Below are 16,956 nucleotides of genomic sequence, written 5' to 3' on the forward strand. Positions count from 1 at the left end.
CGGGCGTAGCCATACTCGATTCAGCTAAAGTGAGAGAGACAGACACCCGCCAGCCACCTTTAAGCACGAGTGCTCGTAACAGTGAAACCAGTCTCGCGTAAGCGTACGCGTAATGTCGGTCCGGGCCGCTTCATCTCACAATACCGCCGAACCAAAGTATGACATGCTGGTAAGCAGTATGACTTGTATCGCCCACAACTCACTTGTGTTCTACTCGTGCATATGACATCTACGCATAAAACTAGGCTCGGATGCCACTGTTGGGGAACGTAGTAATTTCAAAAAAATTCCAACGTACACGCAAGATCATGGTGATGACATAGCAACGAGAGGGGAGAGTGTTGTCCACGTACCCTCGTAGACCGTAAGAGGAAGCGTTAGCACAACGCGGTTGATGTAGTCATACGTCTTCACGATCCGACCGATCCAAGTACTGAACGTACGGCACCTCCGAGTTTAGCACACGTTCAGCTCGATGACGATCCCCGGGCTCCAATCCAGCAAAGCTTCGGGGATGAGTTTCGTCAGCACGATGGCGTGGTGACGATGATGATGTTCTACCGGCGCAGGGCTTCGCCAAAACTCCGCGACGATATGACCGAGGTGGAATATGGTGGAGGGGGGCACCGCACACGGCTAAGGAACGATCCGTAGATCAACTTGTGTGTCTTAGGGTGCCCCCCTGCCCCCGTATATAAAGGAGCAAGGGGGGAGGCCGGCCGGCCCTAGAGGGCGCGCCAGGAGGAGGAGTCCTCCTACTAGTAGGAGTAGGACTCCCCCTTTCCTACTCCTACTAGGAGGGGAAAGGAAGGGGGAGAGGGGGAAGGAAAGAGGGGGGGGGGCGCTCCCTCTCCTAGTCCAATTCGGACTAGAGGGAGACGGGGCGCGCGGCCCACCCTGGCCGCCCCTCTCTCTTTCCACCAAGGCCCATGTTGCCCATTGTCTCTCCCCGGGGGGTTCCGGTAACCCTCCGGCACTCCGGTTTTCTCCGAAAACGTCCGGAACACTTCCGGTGTCTGAATATAATCGTCCAATATATCAATCTTTATGTCTCGACCATTTCGAGACTCCTCGTCATGTCCGTGATCATACCCGGGACTCCGAACAAACTTCGGTACATCAAAACTTATAAACTCATAATAAAACTGTCATCGTAACGTTAAGCATGCGGACCCTACGGGTTCGAGAGCTATGTAGACATGACCTAGAACTATTCTCGGTCAATAACCAATAGCGGAACCTGGATGCCCATATTGGTTCCTACATATTCTACAAAGATCTTATCGGTCAAACCGCATAACAACATATGTTGTTCCCTTTGTCATCGGTATGTTACTTGCCCGAGATTCGATCGTCGGTATCCAATACCTAGTTCAATCTCGTTACCAGCAAGTCTCTTTACTCGTTACGTAGTGCATCATTCCGTAACTAACTCATTAGCTGCATTGCTTGCAAGGCTTATAGTGATGTGCATTACCGAGAGGGCCCAGAGATACCTCTTCGACAATCGGAGTGACAAAACCTAATCTCGAAATACGCCAACCCAACATGTACCTTCGGAGACACCTGTAGTAATCCTTTATAATCACCCAGTTACGTTGTGACGTTTGGTAGTACCCAAAGTGTTCCTCCGGTAAATGGGAGTTGCGTAATCTCATAGTTACAGGAACATGTATAAGTCATGAAGAAAGCAATAGCAATATACTAAACGATCAAGTGCTAGGCTAACGGAATGGGTCATGTCAATCACATCATTCTCCTAATGATGTGATCCCGTTAATCAAATGACAACACATGTCTATGGTTAGGAAACATAACCATCTTTGATTAATGAGCTAGTCAAGTAGAGGCATACTAGTCACTATATGTTTGTCTATGTATTCACACATGTATCATGTTTCCGGTTAATACAATTCTAGCATGAATAATAAACATTTATCATGATACGAGGAAATAAATAATAACTTTATTATTGCCTCTAGGGCATATTTCCTTCAGAAAACTCCAGGAGGTACACTCCCAGGCACAGATGGTGCCTGCTGGAGCGAACCATTCGCCGGCGACGACCCAACTCCTGTTAACTGCACCCCCACCCCCATCAGCCCGTCCTCAAAGCAAGATCTGAAGCGAACAAAGACTAGAACTGTGTCGGAAAAGGTGACGAAGAATGTGATCGAGCGCAAGAACCAAGACCCAAGAACGGCTTCCTCCACCTCGGAGGGTCGCCGGACGCAATGAATACCATATGTTGGAACTGTCGTGGCGCGGGCAACGCTGCGACAGTCAACGAGCTTCGCGAGCTAGCGAAGAAATTTGCCCACCCTATTCTCTATATTGTAGAAACTCAAATAGAAAGAGGTAGGGTAGAAGCACTTGCAGGAACTTTGGGTTATGACAATTGTTTTGCTATAGACAGCCAGGGTAGAAGTGGAGGAATATGAATCTTTTGGAACAATCTAATAAACATTGATATTTTGGGTTACTCGGTTTGCCACATTGACTGCTCAGTTCTTGATCCTGGTACGGACCCTTGGAGGCTAACGTGTGTATATGGAGAGGCTCAAACACATCTCCGGCACCAGACGTGGACGGTGTTAAAAAACATAAGCTTCTTGAGCACTTCACCTTGGCTATGCCTAGGGGATTTCAACGAAGTATTGCGTCCGGATGAACATGAAGGTATAGGACAACGCAACAATGCACAAATACAGGGATTCAGGGATACAATTGATGTGTGCATGCTGATGGACATGGGATACAAGGGGCGCTTTTGGACCTTTGAGAAAAAAGTTGTGGGAGGAACCTTTACAAGAGTCAGGCTGGATAGGGCTTTGGGATCAGCGGAGTGGAGTGCACAATTCCCACGGGCTAGTCTGTCTCATCTTACAGCAGCAAATTCAGATCATTGCCCCATTTTATTAGAAATCAATGATCAAGAAAGACAGCCCTGCAATCGTGTTTTCAGGTATGAAACCATGTGGGAAAAGCATGAAACGTGGCGTGATACTATCCTGGAGAGGTGGTCAGCCAAGCACACCGGAAATACAGTTGAGCATATGAGGCAGAAGCTATCAGATTTGGCTACCGATCTATCTAGATGGAATAATGACACTTTTGGCAGTGTTAGAAAGGAGATTAAATCACTCAAGCTTGAATTAGAGAGGTTGAGGGGAGCGCCAGGAAGGGCAGGTCCGTCATATGCAAAGATCAAGATCAATGATAAACTGGTTGAACTATACCATAGAGAAGAACTAATGTGGCGACAAAGATCGAGAATTGAATGGTTAGCGGCCGGTGACAAGAACACAATTTTTTTCACCTGAGAGCTAGTATACGGAGGAAGAAGAATATGGTGAAGGCGTTGGCCAGCTCCCTTGGTGTCCTCATTGATGACCCGACTGACCTCAGGGAGATGGTCAATGACTTTTATCAGAGTCTATACACGTCAGAGGGGGTACATGGAGTCAGAGACGTTCTGGTGCATGTACCACAGAAAGTCACTGCGGGGATGAATGACATTTTATGTGCTCCATATACAAACGAGGAGGTAAAAGTTGCTCTCTTCCAAATGTTCCCAACAAAGGCACCCGGCCCGGATGGCTTCCTGGCACATTTTTATCAACGTCATTGGTCGTTATGTGGAGAGGAGATTTCTAGAGCTGTTCTCAGAATAGTCAGAGGAGAGGAGAGTGCGGAGTGCCTAAACGACACAGTTCTGGTTTTAATACCGAAGGTAATGAACCCAACCCAACTCTCTCAATTCAGACCTATAAGCTTATGCAACTTTCTATACAAGATTGCTTCCAAGGTGGTTGCAAACAGGCTTAAGCAGATCCTGCCAGACATAATCTCTGAGGAACAGTCAGCCTTTGTCCCGGGAAGGCTCATAACTGACAATATTATATGTGCGTATGAGTGCTTGCATTTTATGAAGAGGTCAAAGGCAAAAGCAAACAGCTCCTATGCGCTTAAACTTGATATGATGAAAGCTTACGACCGTTTGGAGTGGTCGTACCTGAAGGCTATCATGGAAAAGCTTGGCTTTGCTCTGGCGTGGATTGATATTGTGATGAACATGGTTTCTTCCATATCCTTCTCAGTCCTTTTTAATGGAGAGAAGCTCGACCAGTTCAAACCGTCAAGAGGTATTCGACAGGGAGATCCTATTTCCCCTTACTTGTTTTTGATTGCAGCGGAGGGCCTTTCGTGCCTATTAAAATCCAGTTCTCAGTCATCGGTGCTTGGAGGAATCAAGGTGGCAACCACAGCTCCGGCTGTTAACCATCTTCTATTTGCAGATGACAGCCTGCTGTTTTTCAAGGCAAGTGTTGAGGGTGCGAATGCGGTATCAAACCTGCTGAGTACATATTGTGGAGCCTCAGGTCAGAGAGTAAACAAAGAGAAATCTTCTATCTTTTTTAGTAGAGGGTGCCCTCAGGTGGTTCGAGACAGTGTAAAACAGGCTGTCAATGTGCACAAGGAGTCTTTGAGTCATAAATATCTGGGCATGCCAACTGATGTGGGACACTCCAAGAATGGAACGTTCAAGTACCTACGTGATCGTGTGTGGGAGAAGGTCAAGGGGTGGATGGAAAAACTACTTTCAGAAGCGGGAAAGGAAGTATTGATCAAGTCGGTTGCCCAATCAATCCCCGTCTACTCAATGGCTTGTTTCAGACTGCCTAGAGGTCTTTGTGAGAGTGTCACTTCCATTATCAGGCAATTCTGGTGGGGCAGCAAACAGGGACGGCGGAAACCAGCTTGGGTCTCATGGGAAATAATGACTCGACCAAAGCATATGGGAGGACTAGATTCCGAGACCTCGAAATCTTTAACCTAGCACTTTTAGCCAGACAAGCGTGGAGGCTTTTGAACAATCCTGATACACTTAGCTCTGCGATCTTGAAGGCTGCATATTTTCCGGATTGTGATATTATCCAGGCTGAGCTGGGAACGCATCCATCACAGATTTGGCGTGCTATCTTGGATGGGAGGGACATAATGAAACAAGGAGTGATACGGAGGATAGGGACCGGAGAAGATACTCTCATATGGGAGCATAATTGGATACCGAGGCATGATATACTTCGGCCGATTACATCCCTCGTTACTGATCCACCAACGAGGGCTCATGAACTGATAGATCAAACCACTTCGTCTTGGAAGGAGGATCTAGTTCGAACAGTTTTCATACCACTAAACGCTGAAGAGATTCTCAAAATACCCTTGTGTACAAAGAAAGTTGATGACTTCTGGGCCTGGAGTAAGGAGAGCAGAGGCAACTTCACTGTTGGGTCTGCTTATAGAATGATACAGAACACCAAAATGATGAGAGAAAGCTGGTTGTATCAAACAGAAGGCCCATCGAGCGTTGCTGAGAGCAATGGATGGACTTCGCTATGGCGCACACAAGTCCCAAGCAAAATTCGAGTGTTCCTCTGGCGGCTAGCAAGGGAATCAATGCCCACTAACGATCTCCTTCACCATCGCAATATGGCGGACTCGCCGGCATGCCGTTTGTGTGGAGCGGCCAACTCATGGAGGCATCTACTGTTGGACTGCAATATGGCAAGAAGTACCTGGGCCTTAGCACCTGAAGCGCTGGTGGAAGTTATGAGTACTAATTCTGATCCAAATGGAAGAAGTTGGTTGTTTAATATGCAAAGCCTGTTGAACCATGCAGATTTCACCGTCTGGGAGTCACTCTCTGGGCAATTTGGAGTTCTAGAAGAAAAGTGATATATGAGGACATACGCCAGACCCCATATTCGACCAATGCATTTGTTAACTCTTTCATCAGTGATATGGATGTGTTGGTACAGCCTCGAGGTGCGCAAGTGGCAGCCCAGCCGAGACCCACACGCTGGATAGCTCCCCCTGAGAACTTGGTGAAAATCAATGTAGATGCGGCAACTGGGAGGAGCAGGAACGGCGGCACTGTCGCAGCAATATGCAGAGACCATGATGGCCTTTTCTTGGGCGCTTCCACTGTCACTTTTACCGGAACCGCTGACCCTACGACGCTGGAAGCTCTTGCGGTCCGTGAAGGACAAGCATTGGCGGATGACTTATACGAACGCAGCATCTTCGTTGCTTCTGACTGCAAGACGGTTATTGATGATATCCAGAAGGGAAGTGCGGCTAGTTATGGAGCTATAATCAGAGAGATGGTTGATCGATCTAGTTCTTTTTTAAGTTGCCCTTTTGGTCATGAGTTTAGGACCTCGAATACCGAGGCTCACAATTTAGCAAAGCATGCAATATCACTTGGGGTTGGCCGCCGTGTGTGGTTAGGCAATCCGGGTGATCTCTCGTTCGTCCCTATAAACGTTGTGACGAGTTAAATAAAAGCTTTGCGAGGTTGTCTCAAAAAAAAAAGACCAATAGAGGTCAGACCTCGCACACAAAAATGACACGATAGCTTGCTCCACTTCCCCACTTCCGCGGCATGGACGGCCTCCTTCTAGCGAGCAACCTAGGTGTCCTGTATATTTTACGTATATCTTTCCCTACTAATAAAGCACGGAGTGCTTCTGGTCGTACGTCGTCACCAATTTACAAAAACGTCCCTCTATTTCTGCAAAATCAACCCGCAATCCCTATTAAGTGGATTTGGGAAACTATTCGTTTTAAAAAGCGTCGCGGCGGTGGCCTTGGCCGGCATGGAGGTGAGCTTGCGGGCGCGCTTGCGGTAGGCGAGCCTAGCCCGCAAGCCCTCCCGTTGCTTGGTGAGGGCCTTGGCCTTCCTGCGCGCCTTGTCGGCCTCGGCGCTGGCCTTGGCGGGCCGAGGCGTCGCGTAACGGGCGGCGGATCTCGGCTGCTCCGCCGTGGATCCGGCGGCAAACGGATCGAGACAGGAGAGGCGGCAACCTCCATGGCGGGCCCCTGGAGGAGACCATCGTGGATTGAGATGGAGAGGCGACGACCTCCATGGCGAGCTACGGGGCAGAGGAGGCAGGGTCTTGTGGCGGCGCTCGCCTGAGCTCCTGGCACCGGGAAGATATCGGGAACGGACGAAGGACGGCGAGGCAGGCCGGAGAGGGGCCGGATCCGGCGATTCCCGACAACGGATGGGCGGTGGCGGTCTCCATGCTGCGGGGTCGGCTCGAAGTTCCTGCAGTGGGCATGGTGGTCTTCCTGTTGAAGAAAATAGAGAGGGTTCAGAGAGAGAAGAGAGAGACAGGGGAGAGATAGAGAGGGAGATAGGAGGCGGGGCAACGTCGCAGTGCAGCTACTGCTCACCTAGGCGACGACGTCGGCAGGGCCGCCGGGGCATGGGTCGGAGCGGAGGATCTCGGGCGTCCATGGCGGCCTCGTGCAACAGAGAGCAAGAGAGATAGAGGGAGATGAGAGTAAACTGGGAAAAGAGAATAAGGGAAGAGGGAGATGGCGGGGAAAGGAATGCAGGGGGACGACGGGGGCCCGCTCGGTGGCTTCGGTCATCGGCGGAAGAAGGAGCTCAGGGACTAGGTGGTTGTGCTCGGGAGCAGCAGATCGAGCAGGAGAAAGGAGGGGATAGAATGAGGTGATGGAATAAGAAGGAACTCAGAGAAAGGAGGGGATAGAATGGGATAAGCTTCAACGGCAGAGGAAGGGCTCAGCAAATTTGACGCCTTAAGACGAGACATACACGTGACGGTGTACGTGACCTCCACTTTTTTTTAATTGGGTACGTGGCCTCCACCCGCATGACAGTGATGGGCAACAAAGAAAATTTTGCTTTTTTATGGTGATGATGGGATGGGGGTGCGTGGTCTTTGGGCCAAGTTTAAATAGAGCAAAAGAAAAAGAACCAAACATAATTTGTAAACCCAACAACCAGCATTTTCTGAAAAAATAATCAACATAGTAAAAACATGTTTGATTTTGAATATTAACAACAAATAATTCTTTATAAATAATCCCACTTGAATGCACCACTACTCTTCCATCCAAAAGAAATCCTTCTGCATTTAAATCCTCTGAAAATCCGAAGAATTAATTTTGAACTATTTATTAAACCTCGAATGGTATACTATTATTTTGTCTGTATATCCCGCTAAAAACACTTACACCATTCCTTTTCCACCTGATGATAGTGGTAAGCTGAAGGAGGAGCCATCAAAGGACATCCCTATGACTTTCTCAACTTTATACTACATGGTCTAGACACCAACAATCATGTTTTATATTGCGGACATTGAGCGTGTATGTGTTTTTTAAGATAAAGGGTGTTTCAAAATCTTCTTGCTTTAAAAAATCATGCTTTTAAGTATGTTCACGTTTTTTAACGAATGCACAAAATCCCAAAAGATCCAGCTTAAACAAATATTTAAAATTTATCACAAAATTTTAAAATTTCATATTTAAAAAGACATGCGGTCAAAACATGTTCATCTTCAAAACATGTTTCAATTCTAATAAAAAGATAAAAATTTCAAAATTGTTCATTTATTTCAAAATAAATAAATATTAGTGTTTCCCCGAAGAGTAAATAAATAAAACCGATTACTAGACTACTCCATGCACCACTACCATCATATTACTCCGAAAAACAATAGCAGTATAAACTTATTACCGATGTTTATGAGAACTGCGTATAAGAAATGGCGTGTACTGTCACACGGAGTAGGCTTTACGATATTTTTCGCCCGTTGCAACGCACGGGCATTTGTACTAGTATTAAAAATATGTACTGAGAACCAACCAGTGGTCGGATGGTTTAAAAAATTGTTTACATATATTGCCTCTGTCTAGAATTACTTGACGCGAGGGAAATAAATTGAGTGAATAACTACATTTTACATTAAACCCCTTCAATTCAAAAAGTAACACAAAAATCCGCAGTCCCTATTAGATACGAACCCCTTCAATTTAAAGAATCGAGGTGGGACTATTAGATACGAACCCTGTTTTGTAGCAAAACTGAACGTTAGCTCATGTGGTTGTTGCCTTCCCTACGGGAGTGGATGTCCTGAGGTGAGGTCCTGAGTGAAAACCCACTATACATAGTCAGACCCCTCACAGATGCCCCACGGGAAGGTTGTAAGATGAAAATCATCTAAACTTGAAGCAAAACCGCATCGACATCACGGACTGAGCATCATTCCGCACCCATCAAGGACGGGGATGGCGTGCCTTGTGTAGTTCATGGGACCCTCGGACCAATGTCTAGATTCCAAGAAACCCCACAGGTAAGACGACACGCCCTACTAGTGAACAGTGTATGCGAGATTATCTTTAATCACGTATGTTGAAAAATGTCTTCCGCCATTGGTACCAACAGATTATGGTTAATCATGTACCTGAAATATGTCTTCTTCCATTGCTATCAGTATCTTCTTGTGGTTGCTGGGGATTAGGCCCACTACTGTGTGGAAGTCTTCAGTTCGACGATGCTAAAGCACAGAAATGAGACATGCAATCACATGCACTCTAATCACATGGGGTAAACAAGCAAAAAGCACAAGCAGGCAGAGAGACTCCCAGCTCCCCAGAAACACAAACATACAGCTCCACTTCCCCGCTTCCGCGGCGTGGACGGCCTCCTTTGAAGTTGACTCGAGGGGATGATTGACAAAACTTCCGCCATCAAGTTTGGAACCTAGCGAGCAACCTTGACCACACCCAAAAATAATAGAAGTCCTACCGACTTCCAGACCACAAGTCACAACTCACAACAAAGCCTTCTATCCGGTTCGCACAATCAGACATGTAGATACCTAGTGACTCCAAAGTCTACAGGAGAGCACCCGAGGTGGCAACGATATGTATGGGGGCGATGCTCGCGACATACACGAGACTAAAGAGCAGGGCCCTATTTAGCCCTTGGTTAAGAGTTCCAATAGTTGAACGTTGTCGGTGTCAAAACCGGCAGATCTCGAGTAGGGGGTCCCGAACTGTAGGTATGAGGATCGATGGTAACAAGGGACGTTGGGACACAAAGTTTACCCAGGTTTGGGCCCTCTTAAAGGAGGTAAAACTCTACGTCCTGCTTGATTGTATTCAATGAGTAAAGGGATTACAAGAGTTGATCTACCATAAAATCGTAATGGCTAAACCTTAGCTATCTAGCCTATGGGAATTCTGATACCCTACGTCATGCTTGATTGTATTCAATGAGTAGAGGTATTATAAGAGTTGATCTACCATGAGATCGTAATGACTAAACCTTAGCTGTCTAGCCTATGAGAATTCTGATAGCCTATACAGACTAAATCCTCCAGTTTATATACACATAGGAGGGACCTAGGGTTGTACAGAGTCAGTTTGTGAGGGAAGGAAATAACTTATCCGGACACTAATCTTGCCGTCCACGCATAAAGGAGTCCAACCCGAACGCGGGGGGAAGTCTTCTATTTGTACCTTCACGGCCCATCAGTCCGGCCCATATCGAATAGCCCGGACACTCGAGGGCCACCTAATCCAGGACTCCCTCAAACATCCACACGTTTTTATTAAAAGATATATTTCAAAAATATGTTCTTACAAAAATTGTTAAATCAAGTTTATATGCCCAAGCACCTAGGTGTCTCATATATTTTACCTATATATTGAGAAGTGTGTACCAAGAACCAACCAATGGTCGAATGGTTTTAAAAAAATGTTTGACATATATTCCCTCTGTCTAGAATTACTTGACACGAGGGAAAGAAATTAATTGAATAAGTACATTTTACATTAATTCCCTCCAAAATTCAAAAAGTAACATAAAAATCTCCGATACCCTCCGTGCGATCCCCTCCGCGTGGCCCGCCGCGATCGCCTGGACCTCAAGCTCCTGCCCTGACACTCAGCACCTCCAGCTCCGGTCGTGCCTCCGACAGGTGGTCCCGCCGCCAGACTGCACCTCGAGCTCCCTTCGCGATCCCCAACACCTCCAGCTCAGGCAATGTCTCCGGTAGCTGGTGCCGTTGCCGACCAACACCTCGAGCTCCCTCCGGCTAGCACCTCAAGCTCCCACCGGCGACAGCCAACACCTCGAGCTTGTTCTCCAACACCAGGCTCCCGCCGCCGCCGCCACCGCCTATGCGGGCTCAAGGAATCCCTCCTGTGGTTAGATCTTCACCTAGCTTCATTGTCTCCGAGACGGGTCTGCTGCCGGGCTCCCCACCGAGTGACACCCCTGGTGTATTACACCGTCACCATCCACCTCTCCTACTCTCAGGCCCGGGCAGAGGGGTGTGCAACTGGTGCGGCCAAACAGGGCCCCTAGCTCGGAGGGGCCCCGAATTTCGTCCTTAAGTATAGGCCCATCGATCCAACTGTTGAGTTGGACCTGGACAAGGTGTTCATTCCTCAGACGGGCCTGCTCTGTTGGGTGTAAGTGGCTGCGTCCAAGCCCATGTTGGTGCCGCGTCCTGCGAGTGGACGGCAAATGAACTCAGCGCCCCAACGCCTCTTCGTCTGTTCCCCAATCAACACATGATCTTCTTCATCCGCACAAAAATAGGCTATGGCGGCCGCCGATCGACCTTGCCCTGCCGAAGCCACCGTTTCATAGTCGCCTGTTCCGTCCAATTCGTCAAAGCTCGGTTCGGGCAGACTTCCAACCCGCATGGACCACCGGTGAGAGTATGTCATGGGGGCACCACCGACGCAACCGAGCCACCTTCTCGTTTGCTGTAGACTTGGAACTGTTTTTCTTTTATAAAATCAAACTGAACTGTTTTTCTATAAAATCAAATTGTGCTCGGTTCAGCTCTCATAAAGATGATGCTATGTTTTGTTAAGCGACATCTTATATAAAGATTTATATACATTAAGCGACAAAGAAAACTATATTTTTGCAATGAGATAGACCCTATTTTAGAGTTTGGCACAGGGCCCTGATTTTGCCGGCCAGGCCCTGCCTACTCTGTTGCCTGCCAAACACTTAGAGTTAAGTACAAGACAAATACAAACACAATATGAACATAATCATTTGCATGTAACTCAGGGAAACAAGGAATTTATAAAGAGAGGGTTGATTGAGGTTGAAAGAAATAGTAAGAAGAATCGGGAAAACATTTTCAAATACTTCACCAACCTTCTTGGTTGCATTTCGTTTTTGCCCCTTCCGCCGTGTTGTCCGTCCAAAGCCGACGAATGGCTGGGGTGCCAAACAATATTCGGCTGACTCGAACGGTAACAACAGGCTTGTTGTGTACATTGCCTTCTAATCGCGCATGGTTCATGTTTTTTTTAGTCTAAACACACGCTTTATTGCTCAAGAATGTTCTGAGGAATACATCTCAAGTCTGGAGGATGTAGCAGCCAGACATGGCGGCCAATAGGGAGATTAAGCGCGTATCTAGCGAGGCTATGTGCCTCAACATTCGAAGCTCTATTTTCGTAAATAAAAGAGCAAGACTGTTTTTCTAACTCCATTAACTTGATCTCTCGAATGATATGAGCATCTTTTTTCCTCCGTTGCCTTCAGAGATATTGGATACAACTTCCTTGCAATTCGACGCAACGACCACATGTGTCTCCATGAGATCCGATGCCAAAGCCAGAGCTTCTCTGCAAGTTAGAGCTTCAAGAGTCGCCGGGTCTGAAACTCCTTCAAAAAATATAGCTGACGCTCCCAAATAAGAACCATCAACGGCCTGGCAAATGTCACCCACTGAGCCGCGTCTAGCTGATTTGGTTGTGGCCCCATCCACTTTGATCTTGCAATGGCCTATCGGTGGAGGGATCCAACGCGCGAGGCCGACGCACATTCGCGAACAAAGAAGCGTCGCCCTTGGTGACGAGCACGAAGCTGACGACTGGATGCTTCGATGGTGGTAGGTAACCATCCTGAGAAAGTTGATTCAGCTGGTCTTGGCTCACTATGGAGGGCCTCCACTTCCCTTTCGTCTTAGACGAGGCCTTGGTTTTCGCTGCAGGCCTCTTGGTGGCACTTGTCTCCTTCACCTCATGGCTCTGCCTCCCCTCTCCGGACATGTCAGAAGCATCGGCAGGGTGAAATGCATGACCTCTTTGGGACTAGGCATGAGAAAAACGCTTGGGTGCTAGAGCTTGAGGAGGAAGATGAAGGCAGAAGGAGGATGATAGCGTAAAGCCCTCCTCCTCGTACCTTCCACGGACGAGCGATGGCTTACCCCTCGTGCCCACACATGAATGTGCATGATGATGTCAAAAGTAGCAGTAGGGCATTCCAGAAAAAGCGCTACTGCTACGTTGAATTATTATTATGTGCAATGTTCAAGAAATCGGTAACTAATAGCTGCTCGGTCGGCTTGGGAGAAATAACTAATATCAATCGGCCTATTAATTGGATTAATAGGTCAACCACTAATCGGTAGATTAAATAGTAACCTACCAGCACAAGCAGGTAGCTATTGATGTGTAAGGCAAGTATTGCAGTTAGGGACGAACATGGAAATAAAAAGTGAATGGAACAGTGGCAAGCAATGCTAGCAAACTAGAACTTTATTTGTCTTTTATTCCCAAGCTTGAACTAGCACAGGTCGGGGTCACACATGATGGTGCACGCCACTTTATTTGTCATCGTTACAACGATTGGTGCATAAGCTAAGCAACGATGATTCATCTACCTATTAGCATAACTCTTGCATTTTTCATTGGCCACCAATGCCGGCGTCTATGCTGGCATATGGTACGTTGATGGTGGAGCAGTCAGGTGGGACATACACGTTGCACATGGTTGGAAGAGTTTTCAATACCAATGACCTGATCCCCTCCAATTGAGCTGGTTGTTGAGGTTGGATGATACCCAGACCCTGGGCGAGCTGAAATAGTGGTCGCAGGATCTGCACGCCTTGTTGTTGTTCTTGCTGCATGATGATGGAATGCGCGACGCTGTGGATGGCTGCGCACTGGAGCTGTTGAGGAATTTGTGCTAGTTGTTGGCAACATTGTTGCTGCATCACCTGGCAATCACTTCGTGGCAAGATTATTGACACGAGAGATGACACCAATGACATAGGGTTGCATTGCTGCAAGAGAAAATTCTTGCAGGGGTTCATCTGTTGTTGTAGAAATGACTGAATCATCAGTTGTTGTTGTTGGGGGAATGATTGTTGTGGTTGTTGGGGCTGCGGAAATTGTTGTTGGGGTTGGGGAAAAGGTTGTTGTGGTTGCTGTGACTGGGGAAATGGTTGTTGGGGTTGTTGAGGCTGGGGGAATGGTTGTTGTGGTTGTCGGGGAAATGGTAGTTGGGGTTGTTGGGGCTGGGGAAATGGTTGTTGTGGTTGCTGGGGCTGGGGAAATTGTTGTTGTGGTCGATGGGGGAATGTTTGTTGAGGTTGGGGAAATGCTTGTTGTGGTTGATGGGGGAATGTTTGTTGGGGTTGGGGAAATATTTGTTGTGGTTGCTGGGAGAATGGTTGTTGGGACTGGGGGAAAGGTCGTTCTTGTGGCCATTGTACTCGGCTGCTAGGGTCGACCTGCATATTGGCAGTGGCGATTGTTGTTGCCATCGCAAGGATTGTTAGGATGAGTAAGGTCTTCATGGTGGATTTGCGTTAAATACTACTTACTTGGATTTGATGCTTGTGCTCTAGTTGTGTGAAGGATGGATGATGGTATGGAGTCTACATATTGTAGGCTTTTTATAGCTACCATGGTTAGGTTTCTTTTTATTATTGCTTTCCTTTTTTAAATGATTCGATGCTTATCAAACCGGTTATTTGGTGTGTTGTGTTTGGTGGCACTACATACAAAAGTAGTTTGGGAGTGGTCATCAAAGATGCCTTTTTATTGTACATATCATCTAAGAGTGACGAAAACCTGATAATTGGCACTGACTCATCTTATCGACTTTACATGTCAAACAATTATCTGGATTGCATTCCTTTTGGATCTAAGTTTATCATGTTGTACAAGTTGTTAGACATAACCAAATCTTTATAGCTTGCGGGGGACTAAATTTGTATCCTTGTGCATGTTGTTAAAGACAGGTCAGGGAATTCTAATGTTCATTTTGGACTCTTATTCTTTTTCAAAACTAGCTTGCAGTATTGTATAGTATGATGGCAAGATGACAAGCTGACACGACTCATCAAATTCTCCTTTTATGTCAAGGGTAGTAATGTTGTACACGTTATCAATACATGACTTATCATATTCCGTTTTTATGTTAATGGTTGTAATTCTGTGCAAGTTATTAATTAATATTGGACTAGTACTAGCTTTACTTGTCTTAATTGATTCACTCTTTAGTACATTTGAAGGTTTGTTCTCGCTTTAATTAATTAATTTATTGAACTAAGTTTGTATGTATTATGTGTAACATTTGATGCATTTAGTCGAAGTTGTTCATGACAACCATTGTTACTAAGATTTCTGAGAATGATTTAAAGCATTTAAAAAATAAATAATTGCATATTTGTATCCTTAGGGCATTTTCAACCGATCCTTTAAAAATAGGGACAATTAGATTTATGCCCCTAGTTGTGTCACACTCGTCTGTTTTACCCCTAATTCCCAAAAGTCACCGGTTCTGTCCAAGTCACTTTGCTCCTCTTATGCTTTTGCCCTTTGACCGTTTGACCGTCATTTTGAAAACTTCGTAACTAATTCATATTAAATCAGAAAAATGTAAATAAGATACCAACATGTTTAGAAAAACATCACCTATATGTCACTGTCATTTGCATTCATGAAAAAAGTGTTGAAAGTGCCCATCCGAGTTTTAACTCTTATGCTACCACCATGAATAGTAAAATCTAAAACAATTCAAAAAAAATTGGTGGCAAAGAATGACAAATGTTTTAAGTGCCTGCCAAGTTTCATCAGGGAATAACATTCGTGGGTGTCGCGACAAAAAAAACAATCAACACTCCAAAATAGATTATTTTTTTGCCACGACTTCCACGAATGTCGTTCCCTAATGAAACTTGACAAGCACTTAGAACATTTGTCATACTTTGCCACCATATTTTTTTGATTTTTTTATTTTTTTTAGAGTTTACTATTCATGGTGGTATCAAAAGAGCTAAAACTTGGATGTGCACTTTCTAACAGTTTTTTCATGAGTGCAAATGACACTGACATATAGGTGATGTTTTTCTGAACATTTTGGTATCTTATTTGCATTTTTCTGATTTAGTATGAATTAGTTATCAAGTTTTCAAACTAACGGTCAAACGGTCAAAGGGCAAGAGCATAAGAGGAGCAAAGTGACTTGGACAGAACTGGTGACTTTTGGGAATTAGGGGTAAAACAGACGAGTGGGACACAACTAGGGGCATAAATCTAATTATCCCTTAAAAATAACGCAGGATCCGACTGACTAAACCTATAATGGAGTATTTTTACTCCATTAACTTTTGGTCGGATCTAACCAAACTCTGAAATTTAACAAAGTAAATACAAAATTTGCATAAGTTAAAACTAGATTCAATTGAAACAACCGAAATTCGACACATTTGTCTTGACATCCCGCGGGAGAACCGAAATTGATTTAAACAACCTAAACCTAAACCTAAACTTGAAATTAATCTAAACTACTCATCATCATCATTATCATCGCCATGGTAGAGGTCGAGCCAATCTTGCCTTAAAATTCAACACCCATTGGGTCCGGGCCGGTGTCATCATCGTCAGAGTTGGGTAAGGTGCCCTGCCAGTCCTTGGCGTTGAACTCCTTCTCGTCATTTCCGCTTTCATCGCTGCCTTGCACCTCGTCGTCGGAGGTGACGATGACCTCCCCATTGACTGCCCACGCCGCCTCCACGAGCTTGGGGTATGGGCGGCGGAGGTCTACCATGTACTCCTCGCCAGCGGCCTCTATCACTATGTGCTCCCTCGCCACCCGGTCCTCCTGAGCCATCGCCGCATCCACCACCCCCGGTGGCAGCGGGTTGAGGTGGGAGAGCGTCGTCCCCCATGGAAAGTTGAGACGCGTGTCCGTGCCATGGAACCGGGCCTGCCACCGGTCATATTCCAGGGCGGCGAGCTCTGTCATGTGGAACAACCCGATCCACTTATTCTTGTGGGTTTCCTGGTCGGTGATCTCCGCCACCC

The 16,956-nt window shown here is 46.3% G+C and overlaps 2 protein-coding genes across 2 annotated transcripts; both read right to left on the reverse strand.

Moving 5' to 3' along the window:
* Window positions 1-6,366: 6,366 nt before the first annotated feature.
* LOC123083567 (serine/arginine repetitive matrix protein 1-like) lies at window positions 6,367-7,549 on the reverse strand. The gene is made up of 2 exons (XM_044505582.1): window positions 7,243-7,549; window positions 6,367-7,137 (listed from the first exon to the last, which is right to left on the reverse strand). The coding sequence occupies exons 1-2, from the start codon at window positions 7,304-7,306 to the stop codon at window positions 6,572-6,574; spliced, it is 630 nt and encodes a 209-aa protein (XP_044361517.1). The 5' UTR covers window positions 7,307-7,549; the 3' UTR covers window positions 6,367-6,571.
* A 5,834-nt stretch (window positions 7,550-13,383) lies between these two features.
* Window positions 13,384-14,518, reverse strand: LOC101669858 (gamma-gliadin-like). The gene has a single exon (XM_044524410.1). The coding sequence runs from the start codon at window positions 14,439-14,441 to the stop codon at window positions 13,548-13,550; it is 894 nt and encodes a 297-aa protein (XP_044380345.1). The 5' UTR covers window positions 14,442-14,518; the 3' UTR covers window positions 13,384-13,547.
* Window positions 14,519-16,956: the final 2,438 nt, after the last annotated feature.

Source organism: Triticum aestivum, chromosome 1B, assembly GCF_018294505.1.
Source record: "Triticum aestivum cultivar Chinese Spring chromosome 1B, IWGSC CS RefSeq v2.1, whole genome shotgun sequence".
Classification (NCBI taxonomy): domain Eukaryota; kingdom Viridiplantae; phylum Streptophyta; class Magnoliopsida; order Poales; family Poaceae; genus Triticum; species Triticum aestivum.